At 66.8% G+C, this 16,657-nt stretch overlaps 2 protein-coding genes and 1 long non-coding RNA gene across 6 annotated transcripts in view; 2 read left to right on the top strand and 1 right to left on the bottom strand.

Annotated features, from left to right (window-relative positions):
* Window positions 1–10,071, top strand: part of ERBB2 (erb-b2 receptor tyrosine kinase 2) — a 10,357-nt gene extending 286 nt beyond the window's left edge. Inside the window, exons 1-27 of one of the 2 annotated variants that reach the window (XM_039697344.1) lie at window positions 38–172; window positions 2,373–2,524; window positions 2,605–2,791; window positions 2,975–3,112; window positions 3,209–3,277; window positions 3,897–4,009; window positions 4,083–4,224; window positions 4,294–4,410; window positions 4,914–5,040; window positions 5,118–5,191; window positions 5,273–5,363; window positions 5,997–6,196; window positions 6,286–6,418; window positions 6,509–6,599; window positions 6,680–6,840; window positions 6,927–6,974; window positions 7,062–7,200; window positions 7,289–7,411; window positions 7,488–7,586; window positions 7,664–7,849; window positions 7,925–8,080; window positions 8,169–8,244; window positions 8,321–8,467; window positions 8,555–8,652; window positions 8,726–8,896; window positions 9,018–9,276; window positions 9,374–10,071. In XM_039697344.1, coding sequence (XP_039553278.1) covers window positions 91–172; window positions 2,373–2,524; window positions 2,605–2,791; window positions 2,975–3,112; window positions 3,209–3,277; window positions 3,897–4,009; window positions 4,083–4,224; window positions 4,294–4,410; window positions 4,914–5,040; window positions 5,118–5,191; window positions 5,273–5,363; window positions 5,997–6,196; window positions 6,286–6,418; window positions 6,509–6,599; window positions 6,680–6,840; window positions 6,927–6,974; window positions 7,062–7,200; window positions 7,289–7,411; window positions 7,488–7,586; window positions 7,664–7,849; window positions 7,925–8,080; window positions 8,169–8,244; window positions 8,321–8,467; window positions 8,555–8,652; window positions 8,726–8,896; window positions 9,018–9,276; window positions 9,374–9,687 — 3,693 coding nt within the window. In that variant the 5' untranslated portion in view covers window positions 38–90 and the 3' untranslated portion in view covers window positions 9,688–10,071. Of the gene's footprint in view, window positions 173–2,372; window positions 2,525–2,604; window positions 2,792–2,974; window positions 3,278–3,896; window positions 4,010–4,082; window positions 4,225–4,293; window positions 4,411–4,913; window positions 5,041–5,117; window positions 5,192–5,272; window positions 5,364–5,996; window positions 6,197–6,285; window positions 6,419–6,508; window positions 6,600–6,679; window positions 6,841–6,926; window positions 6,975–7,061; window positions 7,201–7,288; window positions 7,412–7,487; window positions 7,587–7,663; window positions 7,850–7,924; window positions 8,081–8,168; window positions 8,245–8,320; window positions 8,468–8,554; window positions 8,653–8,725; window positions 8,897–9,017; window positions 9,277–9,373 lie in introns of both variants that reach the window. The other variant, XM_039697345.1, reaches the window with a different exon arrangement.
* A 1,736-nt stretch (window positions 10,072–11,807) lies between these two features.
* LOC120496641 lies at window positions 11,808–12,752 on the bottom strand. The gene is made up of 2 exons (XR_005626336.1): window positions 12,632–12,752; window positions 11,808–12,444 (listed from the first exon to the last, which is right to left on the bottom strand). It is a non-coding gene; the product is annotated as an uncharacterized LOC120496641 (long non-coding RNA).
* A 1,198-nt stretch (window positions 12,753–13,950) lies between these two features.
* GRB7 (growth factor receptor bound protein 7) overlaps window positions 13,951–16,657 on the top strand; it is a 9,361-nt gene continuing 6,654 nt past the window's right edge. For all 3 annotated transcript variants that reach the window (XM_039697292.1, XM_039697293.1, XM_039697291.1), the window contains exon 1: window positions 13,951–14,130. The gene's annotated coding sequence lies outside the window, so the exon portion shown is untranslated. The remainder of the gene's footprint in view (window positions 14,131–16,657) is intronic.

The following is a 16,657-nucleotide window of genomic DNA, read 5'->3' as shown; positions in this document are numbered from 1 at the left end:
CGGGAGCGGCGGGAGGCGGCGGCTCCGGCTCCGCAAACTTTCCCGGAGCGGCGGCGGCGGGGCCATGGGCCGCGGGCCGCGCTGAGCACCATGATCGCGGCCGGGGGCTGCCTCGGCGCCGGGCTGCTGCTGCTGCTGCTGGCCGCCCTCTGCCCCCCCGCCGCCGCTGAAGGTGGGTCCCGCCGGGGGGCACCGGGGGGCACCGGGGACACCGGCAATCGGGGCGACTCCGGGCCGCGGGAAAGTCTTCGCGGAAAGTTTTGCACCGAGTGGGAAACCGGGAGGGGGCGGTGGGGGGAAGCGAGGGAGAAGCGGGAGGGGAGCGTGGCGGCCTCGAGTTGCGAACGAGGGGGGCACCGGGGGTGGCACCGGGCAGCTCTGGGAGCGGGTCGGGGGCGCGGTGTGCACGGGGGCTGCAGGGTGGGAAGCGACGGGACCGCCTTTCCCGGTGCTCCCCGCCGCGGGCAGCACGACCCCGGTGTCCCCGCCAGGACCGGGGGCCGAACTGGTTTGTACTGGGAGGCGCTGGGGCCGGGCGGGAGGCCCGGTCCCCCCGAGCGGGACGATTCCCGGGAGGGATTTAGGGGCTCCGGTAGAGCGGGGACCCCCCCGGCGCTGCAGCCGCTCCCAGGACTCCGGTACCGCCGGGAGAAGCGGGAACGGAGCCCCCAACTTATGGGGGTTCTCTTCCCGTGGGCATCGGGAGGCTCCGGGGCGCGGGGCAGGCGCGGTGCCCGCCTGGGTGGGTGGGTGGGTGCGTCCCCGTCGCTCCCATCCACATTCTCGACGTGCCGCACCCAGCCCAGCCCCGGGGGGAGCGGGGAGCCCGGCCCCGGAGCCCCCGGGGGAGCGGGGAGCCCGGCCCCGGCCGGGCCGGCAGGGCACGGGGCTGCTGGCCCCAAAGTGGGCACCAGCGGCCCCAAAGTTGGAGCGACGGGACCGCCTTTTCCTGTTGGGGGACAACTGCAGCAGCGGGGGTTTGGAAAGTGAATGCCCGGTGGGACTGCGGGGGCGGGACGGGGACGTGGGGACACACCGGGTGGCCTCTGCTCATGGCACCGCACAGCTCACGGTGCTTGGCGGGTCCGTGTGGGGCGGGCTCCTGCTTAGGGACACCCCGGTGTGGCAGCCCCGGCCCGGACAGCCCCGCGGGCACGTGGCTCACGGGCTTTGCCGGACACCCGTGGGCAGCCGAGGCTGCTCCGTGGTGAGCCAGGCGGGATGGGTCAGGCCCTGCGAGCAGAGAGGCCGAACCCTGGGGCACGCAGCCGGGATCCCAGCAGGATCCTTGTCCCACCTGCCCTTTGCCCCGGGGAAGCCCCAGCACCCCGCGCCTGTGCGGGCACAGACCTTGAGCTTTGGCCGCCCCGCACAGCGGCACCTTCCCTTGCGGGGTCCCCCCTTTTCTCGGGGGGTGGGTGGGAGAGAGCCGAACCCCACATTCGGGGGGGCTTCCTCCTTCCTGGCCGTATTTTCCCTGCCTCGGAGGCCTCGGGGCAGGCGGGGGAGGCGAGTGCCAGCCGGCTCTGCTGGACCCCGCAGCTGCCCAGCACCGGGGGCTGTCACTCAGCCACCGAGCAGCCGGGGACCGCCACACCGACCCCCGTGTGCCCCCCTGCCCGTGCTGGGACCGCAGTGCCGCTGGCTGTGGCGGTGACCCCGCGGTGGCGGCGGGGTCAGCGCGGGGCTCGGTGCCGGAGCGGGGCTCGGTGCCGGAGCGGGGCTCGGTGCCGGAGCGGGGCTGCGCTCCCCCCGCCGAGCTGTTGGGGTGCCGGGGGCCGCGGGCGCGCCGGGGCTGGGCCGTGCCCGCCAGCCCTGCGTCACCGCTGCTCCCCAAACACGCCCGACCTGAAAAGGCGGTTCCAGCCGGGAGCGGGCGGCCGGGGCCCCGTGCCACCCGCGCCCGTGACTCACTCGCCCGGGGCCTGGCACCCAGGGCGGGCTCCCGCGCCCCCCGCCCCGCCTGGATGCCGGGGGGATGCTCGCCCGGCCGGCAGCCCCCCGCTATGGGGGCCCCGCAGCCGTCGCCGCTCAACAATCGGGTCTTGTCTCGGCGGGGCCGCCCCGGCGGCGTGGGCAGCGCATTCCTGCCCGCAGCCCCCGCCCCGGCCCCGGGGGTCCCGAGGCAGCCCCCCAGCAGTCCCCGCTGCCCCCGCGGGCACCGTCCCCGTTGTCCCTGGAGCAGAGCCCGGGGGCAGCTTTGGCGGGGGAGCCCCGGTGCAGGAAACCCATCGGAAGCTGTTGGGAGCAGCCTCGGAGATAAGGGGCGGCCGCCGCATCCGCGGCGTTTCCTGCGGGGGCCGGAGCTGCGTGTCCCGCGGGGGAGAGGAGGGCTCGGGGCCCCGCTGAGCCCCCGCTGTCCGTCCCCACAGTCTGCACCGGCACCGACATGAAGCTGCTGCGTCCCTCCAGCCCCGAGAGCCACTACGAGACCCTGCGGCACCTCTACCAGGGCTGCCAGGTGGTCCAGGGCAACCTGGAGCTCACCTACCTGCCCGCCGGCGCCGACACCTCCTTCCTCAAGGTGCGCAGCGGGAAAACGCCCCGAGGGAGGGGGGGAAGGAGGGTCCCACCGGCCTCTCACCCGTGTCCCCCCCATGGCAGGACATCAAGGAGGTGCAGGGGTACGTGCTGATCGCGGAGAACCAAGTGAGCGGGCTGGAGCTGCAGAGCCTGCGCATCGTCCGCGGCACGCAGCTCTTCCAGGAGCGCTACGCCCTGGCCGTGGTGGGCAACGCCGGCCCCGCCGGGGCACCGGGGCTGCGCCAGCTCGGCATGAGGCACCTCACAGGTGGGGAGCCCCTCTCTGGGGTGCTGGGATGTGCGGGTTGCTGCTCCTGTAGTCGGGAGATGCCAGCTCCGGTTTGGGGTGGGTGGTCCCTCGGGGTCTCTGCCCAGGTCTGGGTGCTCCCATGGATCCCTGCCGAGCTGCGGGCATTCCCCGTGCTGATCCCCCCTAGCTGTGCCCCCACAGAGATCCTGAAGGGAGGGGTGCTCATCCAGAGGAACCCTGAGCTGTGTTTCCAGGAGACCATCCTCTGGAGCGACATCCTGCACCGGCACAACGAGTTCCGTGCCGAGATCCAGGTGGAGACCACCCGCACCCGCAGCTGTGAGTGCCCCGGGAGGGGGGGTTGTGCTGCCAGGGAGGGCTCTGGGGGGTTCCAGCCCCCCCTGGCACCCCCTGCTCACTCTTCCCCCTGTGCAGGTCCCGACTGCCGGGCGCTCTGCGCCGAGGGGCACTGCTGGGGTGAGGGCAAACAGGACTGCCAGACATGTGAGTGTGGGGCCCACAGAGGCTCTGACCCCCCACCCAGGGACCCCCAAAGCCACTGGGAATCCCTTTCCTTCCCTCTGTGTGCCCCTGCTCCACTGATCCCCCACTTGGCACCCAAATCTCTGTCCTAGACACTCCCTGGTCCTTCTGCTTGCACTCCCAAATTGTTGCCTTACTGAGCCCTACTTGTCACCTAAGTCCTGTTCCCAGAGACCCTCTGGACCTTCCATTGTCCCCCAAATCTCTGCCCAATGACCCCTATTTGCCACCTGAATCTTGCCCCAGAAGCACCCTGACCTTCTGTTTAACCCCAAATCCTTGTTCCACTTGAGCCCTACATGGCCCCAGAGATCCCCTAAAGTCCCTGCTCTGGGAGCCTCCCCTTACACCCCAATCCCTGCCCTGAGGACCTCTGCTTACACCCCAAATCCCACCCCTGGGAACCCCTGCTTTCCTCCCCAGATTCCCATCCAACAGTTTTTATTTAACACCCGAATTCCCCCCACCCACATTTTTACCCCAGAACCCACCTACCCTCCAACCCCTCACCCTGGCGACTCCCCCACTGCCTGGAGGGGGGGAATCCATGTCCCCAACGTGTCCCTGTGTGCCCCTGCAGTGACCAACAGCATCTGCCACGGCTGCCCACGCTGCAAGGGCACGAAGCCCACGGACTGCTGCCACGAGCAGTGCGCCGCCGGCTGCACCGGCCCCAAGCACTCCGACTGCCTGGTGCGCACGGGACGGGGCCAGGGGCTCCTGGGGGGCTGCAGGGGTCTCACACGGCCGTGTCCCCCCTCCCCAGGCGTGCCTGAACTTCAACAGGAGCGGGATCTGCGAGCTGCACTGCCCCCCTCTCGTCGTCTACAACTCGGACACCTTCGAGTCCATGCCCAACCCTGACGGGCGCTACACCTTTGGTGCCAGCTGTGTCAGCCAGTGTCCCTGTGAGTGACACTCTGGGGGGGTGCAGGGGTGGCCAGCGTGGCCCTGACCCCCCCTCCTGCCCCCTCCAGACAACTACCTGGCCACGGAGGTGGGGTCCTGCACCCTGGTGTGCCCCCAGAACAGCCAGGAGGTCACGGTCAACAACGTCCAGAAGTGTGAGAAGTGCAGCAAACCCTGCCCGGAGGGTGAGGAACCCCCCCGGGGTCTGGGGGGGCTCTGGACACTGCAGGATTGTAGATGAGCAGCCCCCAGGGATGGGGAGGGGGGCTCTGGACACTGCAGGATTGTGGATGAGCAGCAGCTCAATATCCTGGGGGGCTCATGGGGTTCCCGAGGTTGGGGGTGAGCAGCCCCCCAGAGTGGCTCTGGGGACCCCAGGGGTGTGGGGGAGCAATCCCCTGGGGGCTGGGGGCACTCTGAGAACCCCAAAGGTTTTGGTGAACAGCCTTCCAAGTTTTGGGGGATTCTGGGGACCCCAAGGATTTTGTTAAACAGCCTTCCCAAGCCTCAGGGGGCTCTGGGGACCCCGGGGATGTGGATGACCAGTCCTCTGTGCAGCTCTGGGGACTCCAAGGCTGTGTGGGGGTGCTGCTATGCCCTGTGGGGGTATCTCCATGGCTGGTGGGGCAGGGTTTTGGGGGGCTCGGGGGTCCTGGAAGAGCACCCCAGCCCTGCCATGCCCCCACAGTGTGCTACGGGCTGGGAGTGGATTTCCTGAAGGGCGTCCGTGCCGTGAACGCCTCCAACATCCAGCACTTCTCCGGCTGCACCAAGATTTTTGGGAGCCTGGCCTTCCTGCCCGAGACCTTCGCTGGGTGAGTGCCTGGTTCCCCTCCCTGAGCCCCCTGGGACCCCCAGCAGGACCCCCCCAACCTCATCCCATCCCCGACAGGGACCCCAGCACCAACACCCCACCCCTGGACCCCAAACTGCTGCGGATCTTCGAGAGCCTGGAGGAGCTGACGGGTGAGAGCTGAGGGAGCTGGGGGGGATTGGGGGCTCTGGGTTTGGGGGGGACGTGAGGGGGTGACACTCAGCTCCCCCCAGGCTTCCTCTACATCGCAGCCTGGCCTCCCGACATGAAGGACCTGGGAGTCTTCCAAAACCTGCGGGTGATCCGGGGCAGGGTGCTGCACAAGTGAGCAGGGACGGGGACGTGGGGGACAGGGGGACACGGAGGGATGCAGGGGACACCTGAGGGGACACGGGGACACGGAGGGATGCAGGGGGACACCTGAGGGGACACGGGGATTGTGGAGGGACACAGGGAGTCGCAGAGGGGCACGGATGTGGGGTGACACAGGAACATGGGGGTGCAGAGGGGAAGTGGAGGACAGGGGGACACGGAGGGATGCAGGGGGACACCTGAGGGGACACGGGGACATGGAGTGACATGGGAGCATGGGGGTGCAGAGGGGACGGACATGGAGGGATGCAGGGGACACCTGAGGGGACACGGGGACATGGAGGGATGCAGGGGGACACCTGAGGGGACATGGGGACATGGAGTGACATGGAAGTGTGGGGATGCAGAGGGGATGTGGGGAGATGTTGGGGCACAGGGGGACATGGAGGGGTGCAGGGAGTTGTGGGAACACACGGGGACATGGGGGATGACAGGACACCAGGGGATATGGGTGGGATGCAGGGGGATGCAGGGGACACAGGCACATGAAGGGGCTCACGCAGGCTGCAGGGGGACACGGGAGGGACACGGGGGACGTGGGGGGACACGGGGACAGTCGTGTCTCACCCCTGGGTGTCTTGGCAGTGGTGCCTACTCGCTGACGCTGCGGGAGCTGGCGGTGCAGGCGCTGGGGCTGCGGGCCCTGCAGGAGATCAGCAGCGGGATGGTGCTGGTGCACCACAACCCCCAGCTCTGCTTCCTGCAGAAGGTGCCCTGGCACAGCATCTTCCGCAACCCCCGCCAGCGCCTCTTCCAGACCCACAACAAACCCCCCGAGCAGTGCGGTAAGAGGGGCCCGCGGGGGTGGGGGGAGGCGGTGACCCCCTCCCACTGCTGGCAAACGCCCTGGTGCTGATGGTGCCCACCCCTGCAGAGAGCGAGGGGCTGGTTTGCTTCCACCTCTGTGCCCAGGGGCACTGCTGGGGGCCCGGCCCCACGCAGTGCGTGGCCTGCGAGCGGTTCCTGCGCGGCCAGGAGTGCGTGGCCTCCTGCAACCTCCTGGATGGGTGAGTGGAGACCCTCGGGAGTGGCAAACAGAGCCCCCCACACACTGCAGGGTGGGGCTGGGACCCCATCCCTGCCCCTTTGCCCCGCAGAGCCGTCCGGGAGCACGCCAACGGGACGCGGTGCCTGCCGTGCCACCCCGAGTGCCAGCCCCAGAACGGCACCGAGACCTGCTTCGGATCGGTGAGGGCAGGGGCACGCACTGCCGGGCCTGGGGGTGCCCCCGGACACCTGGGTGCCTCAAGCTGCCCCTGTTCCTGCAGGATCCAGACCAGTGCGTGGCCTGTGCCCACTACAAGGACGCCCAGCAGTGCGTGCGGCGCTGCCCCAGCGGCGTCAAGGCCGACGCCTCCTTCGTGCCCGTCTGGAAATACCCGGACGAGTTCGGCGTGTGCCAGCTCTGCCCCACCAACTGCACCCACTCGTGAGTCGGGGGTCCCTAGCTGAGGAGGGGGTGGTCAGGGGGGGCTGGCGGCTGCTGACAGCAGGGGGCTACACCTGTGTCCCCAGGTGCACCATCCGGGATGAGGACGGGTGTCCCGTGGACCAGAAGCCGAGGTAGGGGTTGTCCCTGTGTTGTGCCACTCTGGGTGCTGGGGGTGCCCCACGCTGATGGGGACGCGCTGATGGCCTCTTGGCACGCAGCCAGGTGACGTCCATCATCGCCGGCGTGGTGGGGGCTCTGCTGGTCATCGTCCTGCTCCTCATCACCGTCATCTGCGTCAAGCGCCGGCGGCAGCAGGAGCGCAAGCACGCGATGCGGCGGCTGCTGCAGGAGACCGAGGTGGGGATCTCCCGGGGGGCAGGAGGGGACCCTCGGTGCCTGGGAGGGATCAGGAGCCCGGCCCCACTCACCCCTCCATGCCCCACAGCTGGTGGAGCCACTGACGCCCAGCGGGGCCCTCCCCAACCAAGCCCAGATGAGGATCCTCAAGGAGACGGAGCTCAAGAAAGTGAAAGTTTTGGGTTCTGGTGCTTTTGGCACCGTCTATAAGGTGAGGAGTGGGGACAGCACAGAGGGACGTGACCCCCCCTGCTCTGCATCCCCTCACCTGCTTGTCCCCACCTCAGGGCATCTGGATCCCCGATGGGGAGAGCGTGAAGATCCCGGTGGCCATCAAAGTCTTGCGGGAGAACACATCGCCCAAAGCCAACAAGGAGATCCTGGATGTGAGTGTGGCCCTGGCACTGGGGGGAACGGGGCTGGCAGTAACCCCTGCCCACCCTGACCCCTCTCCTGCCCACAGGAGGCCTATGTGATGGCAGGGGTGGGCAGCCCCTACGTGTCCCGGCTGCTGGGCATCTGCCTGACCTCCACGGTGCAGCTGGTGACGCAGCTGATGCCCTACGGCTGCCTTCTGGACTACGTGCGGGAGAACAAGGACCACATCGGCTCCCAGGACCTGCTCAACTGGTGTGTGCAGATCGCCAAGGTAGGACAGGGCAGCTGGGCACCTCTGGGGGGGTCCTGGGGAGACCAGGGACAGCTGGACACATGCCACCTGCAGGGGATGAGTTACCTGGAGGAGGTGAGGCTGGTGCACCGGGACTTGGCCGCTCGCAACGTCCTCGTCAAGAGCCCCAACCACGTCAAGATCACCGACTTCGGGCTGGCCCGGCTGCTCGACATCGACGAGACCGAGTACCACGCTGATGGTGGCAAGGTGGGGCTTGGGGACTCAGGGACAGTGCTGCTCCCCTGGTGGCAGCCACCCTCCAGTCCTGCTCACCTCTGCATCTGCCCTGTCCCAGGTGCCCATCAAGTGGATGGCGCTGGAGTCCATCCTCCGCCGGCGCTTCACGCACCAGAGCGACGTCTGGAGCTACGGTGCGTCAGGGCGTCCCCACCCCGGGGGACTCGGGGGTCCCAGTGCACTGCTCACCCCCACTCCTGTCCCCTCCAGGTGTCACCGTGTGGGAGCTGATGACGTTTGGGGCAAAGCCATACGACGGGATCCCCGCCCGGGAGATCCCGGACCTGCTGGAGAAGGGCGAGCGGCTGCCGCAGCCGCCCATCTGCACCATCGACGTCTACATGATCATGGTGAAATGTACGGGGAGGGGACACGGGGACAGGGAGGGGACAGGGCGTGCTGTCACCCTGCTCCTGGCCGTGGTGACACCCAGCTGTGCTGCAGGCTGGATGATTGACTCCGAGTGCCGGCCCAAGTTCAGGGAGCTGGTCACCGAGTTCTCCCGCATGGCCCGCGACCCCCAGCGCTTCGTGGTCATCCAGGTATGCGTGTCCCCAAGGTCCTGTCCCCTCACCAGAGCCCTGCGGCGGGCACTGACCAGTGTGACCCCCCCAGAACGACCTGGTGGGGCTGCCCGGCTCCATGGACAGCACCTTCTACCGGGCGCTGCTGGATGAGGAGGACATGGACGACCTGGTGGACGCTGAGGAGTACCTGGTGCCTCACCACGGCTTCTTCAGCACCGACACCTCCACCACCTACCGCAGCCGCATCTCCTCCATGCGGGTACGCGGGCAGGGCTGGCAGGGAGCTCCCAGTGCTGGCACGGGCACGGGGGTGACCCCGTGCCACGTCTGGGATGGTCCTCGGGGTGGGCTCAGGTGCCTGTGTCCTCTCCCACACCCAGAGCACGGCGGAGTCTCCAGCCAAGGTGGAAGAGGGCGAGGGTTTGGCCTCGTTCTCCTTCCCCGCCCAAGGCCTGGCGGAGGGGCCAGAGGGACCTGTCCCAGAGGTGCCAGATGGGGACAAGGTGGCCCTGCAGAGCCCCCCGGGGCGGGAGCCTGGCACCCTGCCCCGCTACAGCGAGGATCCCACGGGGCTGACGGCCAAGGACGGAGAGGACCCCGAGTGCTTCACCCTCCCATCCCCTCACAGCACCATGCCAGGTAGGGAGGGCATGGCCGGACCTCGGGGAGGTGCTGGGGGGCACCTGCCTGCCCCATGACGCCTGGGGGGGTCCCTAACGTGTCACTCCCCCTGCAGAGTACGTGAACCAGGCTGGGGACCCCCCATCCCCGCCGGACAAGCCCAAGGGGCACCAGGGCAAGAACGGGCTCATCAAGGACCCCAAGAACTCCTTCCCAGGGCCCTTCGGCCACGCTGTGGAGAACCCCGAGTACCTGGCACCCCACGGCACGCCCACCCCTGGCCCCTTCAGCCAGGCCTTCGACAACCCCTACTACTGGAACCAGGACCCTGCCAAGGGTGGTGGCCCCGAGGGTGGCCCTGGCACGACGCCCACGGCCGAGAACCCCGAGTACCTCGGCCTGGCCGGCCCCGACGCCACGGCCGTGTAAGAGAGACCCCCCCAACTTCACCAAGGCAGCTCAGGGAGGGACGAGCCACGGCCGTGGGGCTGGGGGCCCACCCCTCTGCCCGGGGGTGGCACCGCTCACGGAGGGCTGGCAGAGCCCAGGACGCTGGGGGACAGCGCGGCAGCGGAGTGGGGACACAGGGGTGGCACTGGGCACCCACGAGCTGCACAGCCCAGGGAGCTCGGAGCCAGCAGGGCCTGGAGGGGGACAGCCCCTCTGCCATGCCCCCACTCCAGGGCTGTCCCCGTGCCTGGGACACGAGGACTTGCACTGAGGGCAGCTGGACTGAGCAGTCCCGGCTGCTCCGGGACTCTCTGGGAGCACCGGGATGTATATTTGACAATTGTACATTGCTTGTTTTTTCTACTCCCGTGGTCTGTTTGGTTTCTACTTCTCTGTGGGATCCAGCCCTGTCTCCCAAGGACCAACAGGTCATATCCCTTCCCTTTTTCCTTCTCTTTTTCCCTTCTTTTCTCTTTTTCCTTCCCCCTTTTCCCTCCTTTTTCCCTCTTTTTCTTTCCCTTTCCCCTTCCTTTTTTCCCCTTTTTCCTTCCCCATCTCCTTTCCCCTTTCCCCTCTTTTCCATGCCTTTTTCTGTCCCCTTTTCCCTTTCTCCATTCCCTTTTCCACTACTTCTTCCCCCTTCCCTTCCTTTTCCCTCCTTTTTTCCTTTTTCTTTCCCTTTCCCCTTCTTTTATTCCCCCATTTGCTTCCCCATTTCCTTTCCACTCCTTTTTCTGTCCCCTTTCCCCTTTCTCCATTCCTTTTCCACTTCCTTTTTCTTTCCCTTTCCCCTTCTTTTTTTCCCCTTTTTCCTTCCCCATTTCCTTTCCATTCCTTTTCCTGTCCCCTTTTCCCTTTCTCCATTCCCTTTTCCACTACGTCTTCTCCCTTCCCTTCCTTTTCCCTCCTTTTTTCCTTTTTCTTTCCCTTTCCCCTTCTTTTTTCCCATATGCTTCCCCATTTCCTTTCCATTCCTTTTTCTGTCCCCTTTCTCCATTCCCTTTTTCCACTTCTTCCCCCTTCCCTTCCTTTTCCCCATTTCCTTCTCTTTTTCCCTTTTCCCTTCTTTCCTTCCCCCTTTCCCTCCTTTTTCCCTCTTTTTCTTTCCCTTTCCCTTTTTTCCTTCCCCATTTCCTTTCCCCTTCTCCCTCCTTTCCATTCCTTTTCCCTTTCTCCATTCCCTTTTCCCCTTCTTCTTCCCCCTTCCCTTCCTTTTCCCTCCTTTTTTCCTTTTTCTTTCCCTTTCCCCTTCTTTTATTCCCCCATTTGCTTCCCCATTTCCTTTCCACTCCTTTTTCTGTCCCCTTTCCCCTTTCTCCATTCCTTTTCCACTTCTTCTTCCCCCTTCCCTTCCTTTTCCCTTCTTTCCTTCCCCTTTTCCCTCCTTTTTTCCTTTTCCTTCCCCATTTCCTTTCCCCTTTTCCATTCCTTTTTCTGTCCCCTTTTCCCTTTCTCCATTCCCTTTTCCACTTCTTCTTCCCCCTTCCCTTCCTTTTCCCTTCTTTCCTTCCCCCTTTCCTTTCCCCTTCTCCCTCCTTTCCATTCCTTTTTCTGTCCTTTTCCCTTTCTCCATTCCCTTTTCCACTTCTTCTTCCCCCTTCCCTTCCTTTTCCCCATTTCCTTCTCTTTTTCCCTTTTCCCTTCTTTCTTTCCCCCTTTTCCCTTTTTCTTTCCCTTTCCCCTTCTTTTTTTCCCCTTTTTCCTTCCCCATTTCCTTTCCCCTTTTCCATTCCTTTTTCTGTCCCCTTTTCCCTTTCTCCATTCCCTTTTTCCACTTCTTCCCCCTTCCCTTCCTTTTCCCCATTTCCTTCTCTTTTTCCCTTTTCCCTTCTTTCTTTCCCCCTTTTCCCTTTTTCTTTCCCTTTCCCCTTCTTTTTTTCCCCTTTTTCCTTCCCCATTTCCTTTCCATTCCTTTTCCTGTCCCCTTTTCCCTTTCTCCATTCCCTTTTCCACTTCTTCTTCCCCCTTCCCTTCCTCTCCCCCTTTTCCTTCTCCCACTCCTCCTTTTTCCTTTCCCCCCCTCCCCCACTTGCCTGAAGGACAGAATTCCTGCTCCCGGGGCCGTGTCCCACCCCCCATTCCCGGGACAGCACAGGAGCCACATTCTCCATCCTTTATTCCACCCAGCTGTTGGGTTTATACACAGTATAGAATAAATAGGGGACCCCCCGCCCCGCGGCCACGGGCAGGGACATTCCAGGCAGGAAGCAGGAGCTGGGAATGGGGAGGGGGGATGTGACCCCCCCTGTGGCTGTGGGGCCAGCCTGGGCTTCCCACGGGCAGCCCCTGCCCCGGATTAAACAGTGCCAGGGGGGCTTTAATCATTAACAGACCCCAGGCCAGCCAGAGCCAGCGGGTTCCCCTTGGAATGAACCTGCTGGGAGCTGCCTCCCCCCTTCCTGGGAGACCCCCCACATTCCCAGGGGGTCAGGAAGGGGACACCCCAGCACAGAGAAATGGGGGTGCCACCCCCGTGCCCCTCAGGGAGCTGCAGCTGATGAGGGGGGGAAGGCAAAGGCAGGTGGGAGACCCCCCCCATTCCACCCCACCCCACAGCATGACCCCCAGTGCCACCCGTGGGGGTCCCCAGGAGGCTCCTGGGGTGCAGGGATTTAAGGGAGGCGTGGGGGGAGCCTGCTGGCCCTGGGGGGGCTACAGGATGACGCAGGGGGGGCGGCTGTTGGTGATTTTCTCCAGGGGCTCCCCATTGCGGGCTCTGCGGATGGCCTCGATCAGCTGCGGGGAGACACCAGGGTGACAGGGACAAATCCCGGCCACGCCCCCTCTCTGTCCCCTCCCACTGCCCCAGCAGGACCCGCAGAGGGTCCTGGCAGGGTGGCAGGAGGGGGGGACAGCTCCAGAGGGTGACAACATCACAGAGGGGCCCCCCCAGCCCACCCCAGGACCCCCGGAGGGTACTCACGTCCTTCTCGTAGGGAAAGCCCCCGTTCTCCAGCTTGGAGAACACCAGCTGCCCGTTGATTTCAATCTCAAAGGCACCTGGGGGCACACACGGGGCTCAGCGTGCCCCCCCAAAACCCCCCAACCCCTCCATACCCCCCTCAGCCTCTCCCTTCACCCCCCATTCCCCCCGGTCCGCGCTCCCGGTGCCCCGGTACCGTGTGGGCCTCCCTCACCCCGGGCCGCTCCCACCCCCGGGATCCCCTCGCTTCACGGGCCCCCGGGCCGGCCGCGGCGCTCACCAATACTCCACCACGATGCAGACCCGCCGCTCGGGCCCGTTCCCGTCGCCGGTCTCGTTCCCGGTGCCGCCGCTCATGGCCCCCGGTGCCGCCGCGCTGCCGCTTCCGGGTGCGGTCACGTGAGGCGCCCACTTCCGGCCGCTCTGCACCGCCCGCCGCTCGTCTCGTCTGCTCCGAGTCCTCCGGGAGGCCCGCCGTGACCCCGGTGACCCCCGGGGCACCCAAAACACCCCGGGTGACCCCAAAGTGACTTCCAGGGCACCTCTAGTGACCTAAAGTGACCCCTCCTGGGGACCCAAACTCTGTGTGTCACCTGCAGTGACCCCTGGGACCCCCCATGAGACACACAGTGACCTCAGTGACCCCCGTGGGACCCAAAATGACCCCCGGGGGACACTGAAAATGCCCCTCACAGGAGCTCTGTGTTCCCACGGAACCCCCACTGCTCTGTGGGACCCTCACCTAAACCCCTGTGGGGGTTCTGAAGGGCCCTGAGCCCCCCCACAGACCAACAGGGACCCTCAGCATCCCCCACAGGGACCCCTGGACCCCTCCGTGGGGACATTTTAGGGACTCTGTGACCCCATGGCACCCATAGTCCTCGGTGGGGACTCCCAGACACCCCCAAGGGACCCCACAGGGGACACCCCAAGGGACCCCACAGGACACCCACAGAGCCCCAAAGGGACCCCGCATCCCTCTGCGCTCCCATACCCCAAATTCCGCCCCCAACCCTCCTGGAAGAGCCCCTGACCTGCACAAGACCCCCCCAAACCCCATGGTCCCACCTGAGGGGACAATGGGGACACCCCCTGCCCGCCATGGGACCCTCCCAGCCCAACTTTGGGGGGTCCCAGGGGAGCCCCAGCCCCAAACCCCCCACCCGAGGCCGTGCCAGGGGTGGGGCTCAGGGGGCTCTGCACCCCCAGGCCACCGCGGTGTCCCCGTGTCCCCCCACCCCGGCTGCCCCGCTGCATTGTGGGAAACTCCCCATCACCCCCTCGCGGGGGTCGCGGCAGGCGGGTTTGGGGAGGGGGGCTGGACGCCCCCCACGGGTCCGGGGGACCCCCGTGGGGGTGGGTGGGGGGCCGGTGGCGGGCAGCAGCCCCGGGGCGGGTGATGTCAGGCGGGGGCGGGGGCTGGCGCAGGTAGATAAAGCCGGGGAGAACAGGAATCCCTGGTCCGGCGGGACGGGGCCGCGGCGCGCCGGGAGCTGCAGGTACGAGCGGGGCCGGGCTGGGGGCTCCCGGGGCTGGGGAGGGGTCGTTTTCATCGCGGGGTGTTGCTCCCGTCCCGCCGGGAGCGACCCCGGAGCTCCGGCTGCGCCCCTCCCCGCCCTCCTTCCCGCCTTCCTCCCGCTCTTCCTCCTCCTCTGCCACCCCGCCGTGCCTCCCCTGCCGCCCTGGGCAGCTCAGTCTGGGACCCCCGCCCACAGCGGGGACCCGGCTGCTTAATCCTGGTGGTCCCGGCACGCTGTCCCCTGTCCTGGTGGCCCTGGGGGTCCGTTCCTCACCTGGTGGCCCTGGGATCCTGTCCCTCAGCCCTGGTGGCCCTGGGATTTCATTCCTCAGTTCTGGTGACCCTGGAATTCCATCCCCTCGCCCCGATGTCCCTGGGATCTTGTCCCCTCACCCTGGTGTCCCTGCTCCTCCTCTGCCACCCCGCCGTGCCTCCCCTGCCGCCCTGGGCAGCTCAGTCTGGGACCCCCGCCCACAGCGGGGACCCGGCTGCTTAATCCTGGTGGTCCCGGCACGCTGTCCCCTGTCCTGGTGGCCCTGGGGGTCCGTTCCTCACCCTGGTGGCCCTGGGGGTCCGTTCCTCAGCCCTGGTGACCCTGGGATTTCATTCCTCAGTTCTGGTGACCCTGGAATTCCATCCCCTCGCCCTGATGTCCCTGGGATCCTGTCCTTCACCCTGATGTCCCTGGGATCCTGTCCCCTCACCCTGGTGTCCCCATGGTTCCATTCCTCAGTCCTGGTGTCCCTGGAATCCCATCCTCTCACCCTCCTGGCTCTGGGATCCTGTCCCCTCATCTTGCTGGCTCTGGAATCCTGTCCCCTCACCTCGGTGTCCCCATGGTTCCATTCCTCAGTCCTGGTGTCCCTGGGACCCTGTCCCTCACCCTGGTGTCCCTGGGACCCTGTCCCTCAGCCCCGTCACCCTGGGACCCTCAATCCCCATGGTTCCATTCCTCAGTCCTGGTGTCCCTGGGACCCTGTCCCTCACCCTGATGTCCCTGGGACCCTGTCCCTCACCCTGGTGTCCCTGGGACCCTGTCCCTCAGCCCCGTCACCCTGGGACCCTCAATCCGGTGGCCCTGCACCCCCTGCTCCACAGCCCTGCTGGCCCTGGGGCCCACCCCGGTGGTCCTGACCCCCTCCCATCCCCCACCCCACAGCCCTGATGTCCCCTGTGTCCCCTGATTGTCCCCGGGGCAGCCCGAGTGTCCCCACCCCGCCAGTGCCAGCGGGACAGGGCTCACGCCGGGGTGACCTGAGGCCACGGGGGTGGTGCCAGGGTGGCATCCCGCTCCCAGGGCCCTGTCTGTCACATCCCCCTGTCCCTGCTGTGTGCCACCAGCAGCACCACCCTGCCTGACCCCGGGCTGTCCCCGGGGCTGAGGGAGGGGACCGGGGACAGGGAGCGCGGATGGAGCAACCCGGTGGGACGCGGGGATGGGGACAGGGACACGGCGGGGACAGGGACGGCACGGGGGTGACATCAGCCCTGCGCAGCCATGGACTTGGACCCCGAGAGGCGGCGACAGGGACGGGCAGCGGCTCAATGATTAACGCGGCTCTGCCCGGTGCCCCGCTGGGACCCTGTCCCTCACGGTGTCCCGGTGTGTGTCCCGGTGTCCCGGCAGCAGCGGCCACCGGGTGCCACCGCGGGTGCCACGTGTGCGCTCCGTGCGCCACCTCCCCGCTGCCCCCGGTGCCGGCAGCGCTGTCCCGGTGGCACCGGGCGTGGGTGGGGACACGGAGCCAGCTCGGGGGGCAGTGCCAGCTCCGGGGGTTCCCACGGCGGCTCCCTCGCCCCCGGCTCCCGGCGCGGCCGCCCGGGCGCGGATGCCAGGGCGGTGAGGTGGAGCTGGGAGCGGCTGCCAGGACCGGTTTGGCCGGACCCGAGGAGCTGTTTGGGCTGAGCCACACTCGGCTTCCTTCTCTGCTGGGCGCCGGCACAGCTCAGCCCGGCAGAGCTCAGCCCGGCAAAGCTCAGCCCGGCAAAGCTCAGCCTGGCACAGCTCAGCCTGACAGAGCTCAGCCTGGCACAGCTCATCCTTTCAAAGCTCAGCCCTGCAAAGCTCAGCCTGGCAAAGCTCAGCCCGGCAAAGCTCAGCCCGGCACAGCTCAGCCCGGCAAAGCTCAGCCCGGCAAAGCTCAGCCCGGCACAGCTCAGCCCGGCACAGCTCAGCCTGGCAAAGCTCAGCCCGGCACAGCTCAGCCCAGTAAAGCTCAGCCCCCCTGGGTGGGAGCCCACCTGAGCCTGGCACGGTGTCCTGTGGGGCCACAGCCCCCCAAATGTGGTCGTGGCCCCCCAGCACACGGTGCCAGACCCCCCCTCTCTCTCTCCCCCCGCAGATAATGTCATGGAGGGGGGGGCTCAGCAGAGCAGCCTCTGGGAGCCCCCCGAGCAGGAGGGGGGTCCTGGTGAGCGGGAGGGGGGCGAGGGGCCGCCCGAGCTCAGGCGCTCCCAGCCCCTCCTCATCCACGGCAGCAGGTGGGTGTGGGGCCGGGGGGCTCGGG

Source organism: Passer montanus, unplaced genomic scaffold (assembly GCF_014805655.1).
Source record: "Passer montanus isolate IOZ18808 unplaced genomic scaffold, ASM1480565v1 scaffold117, whole genome shotgun sequence".
Classification (NCBI taxonomy): Eukaryota; Metazoa; Chordata; class Aves; order Passeriformes; family Passeridae; genus Passer; species Passer montanus.
Note: the sequence above shows the minus strand (reverse complement) of the source record. Positions and strands in the feature narration are given on the sequence as shown.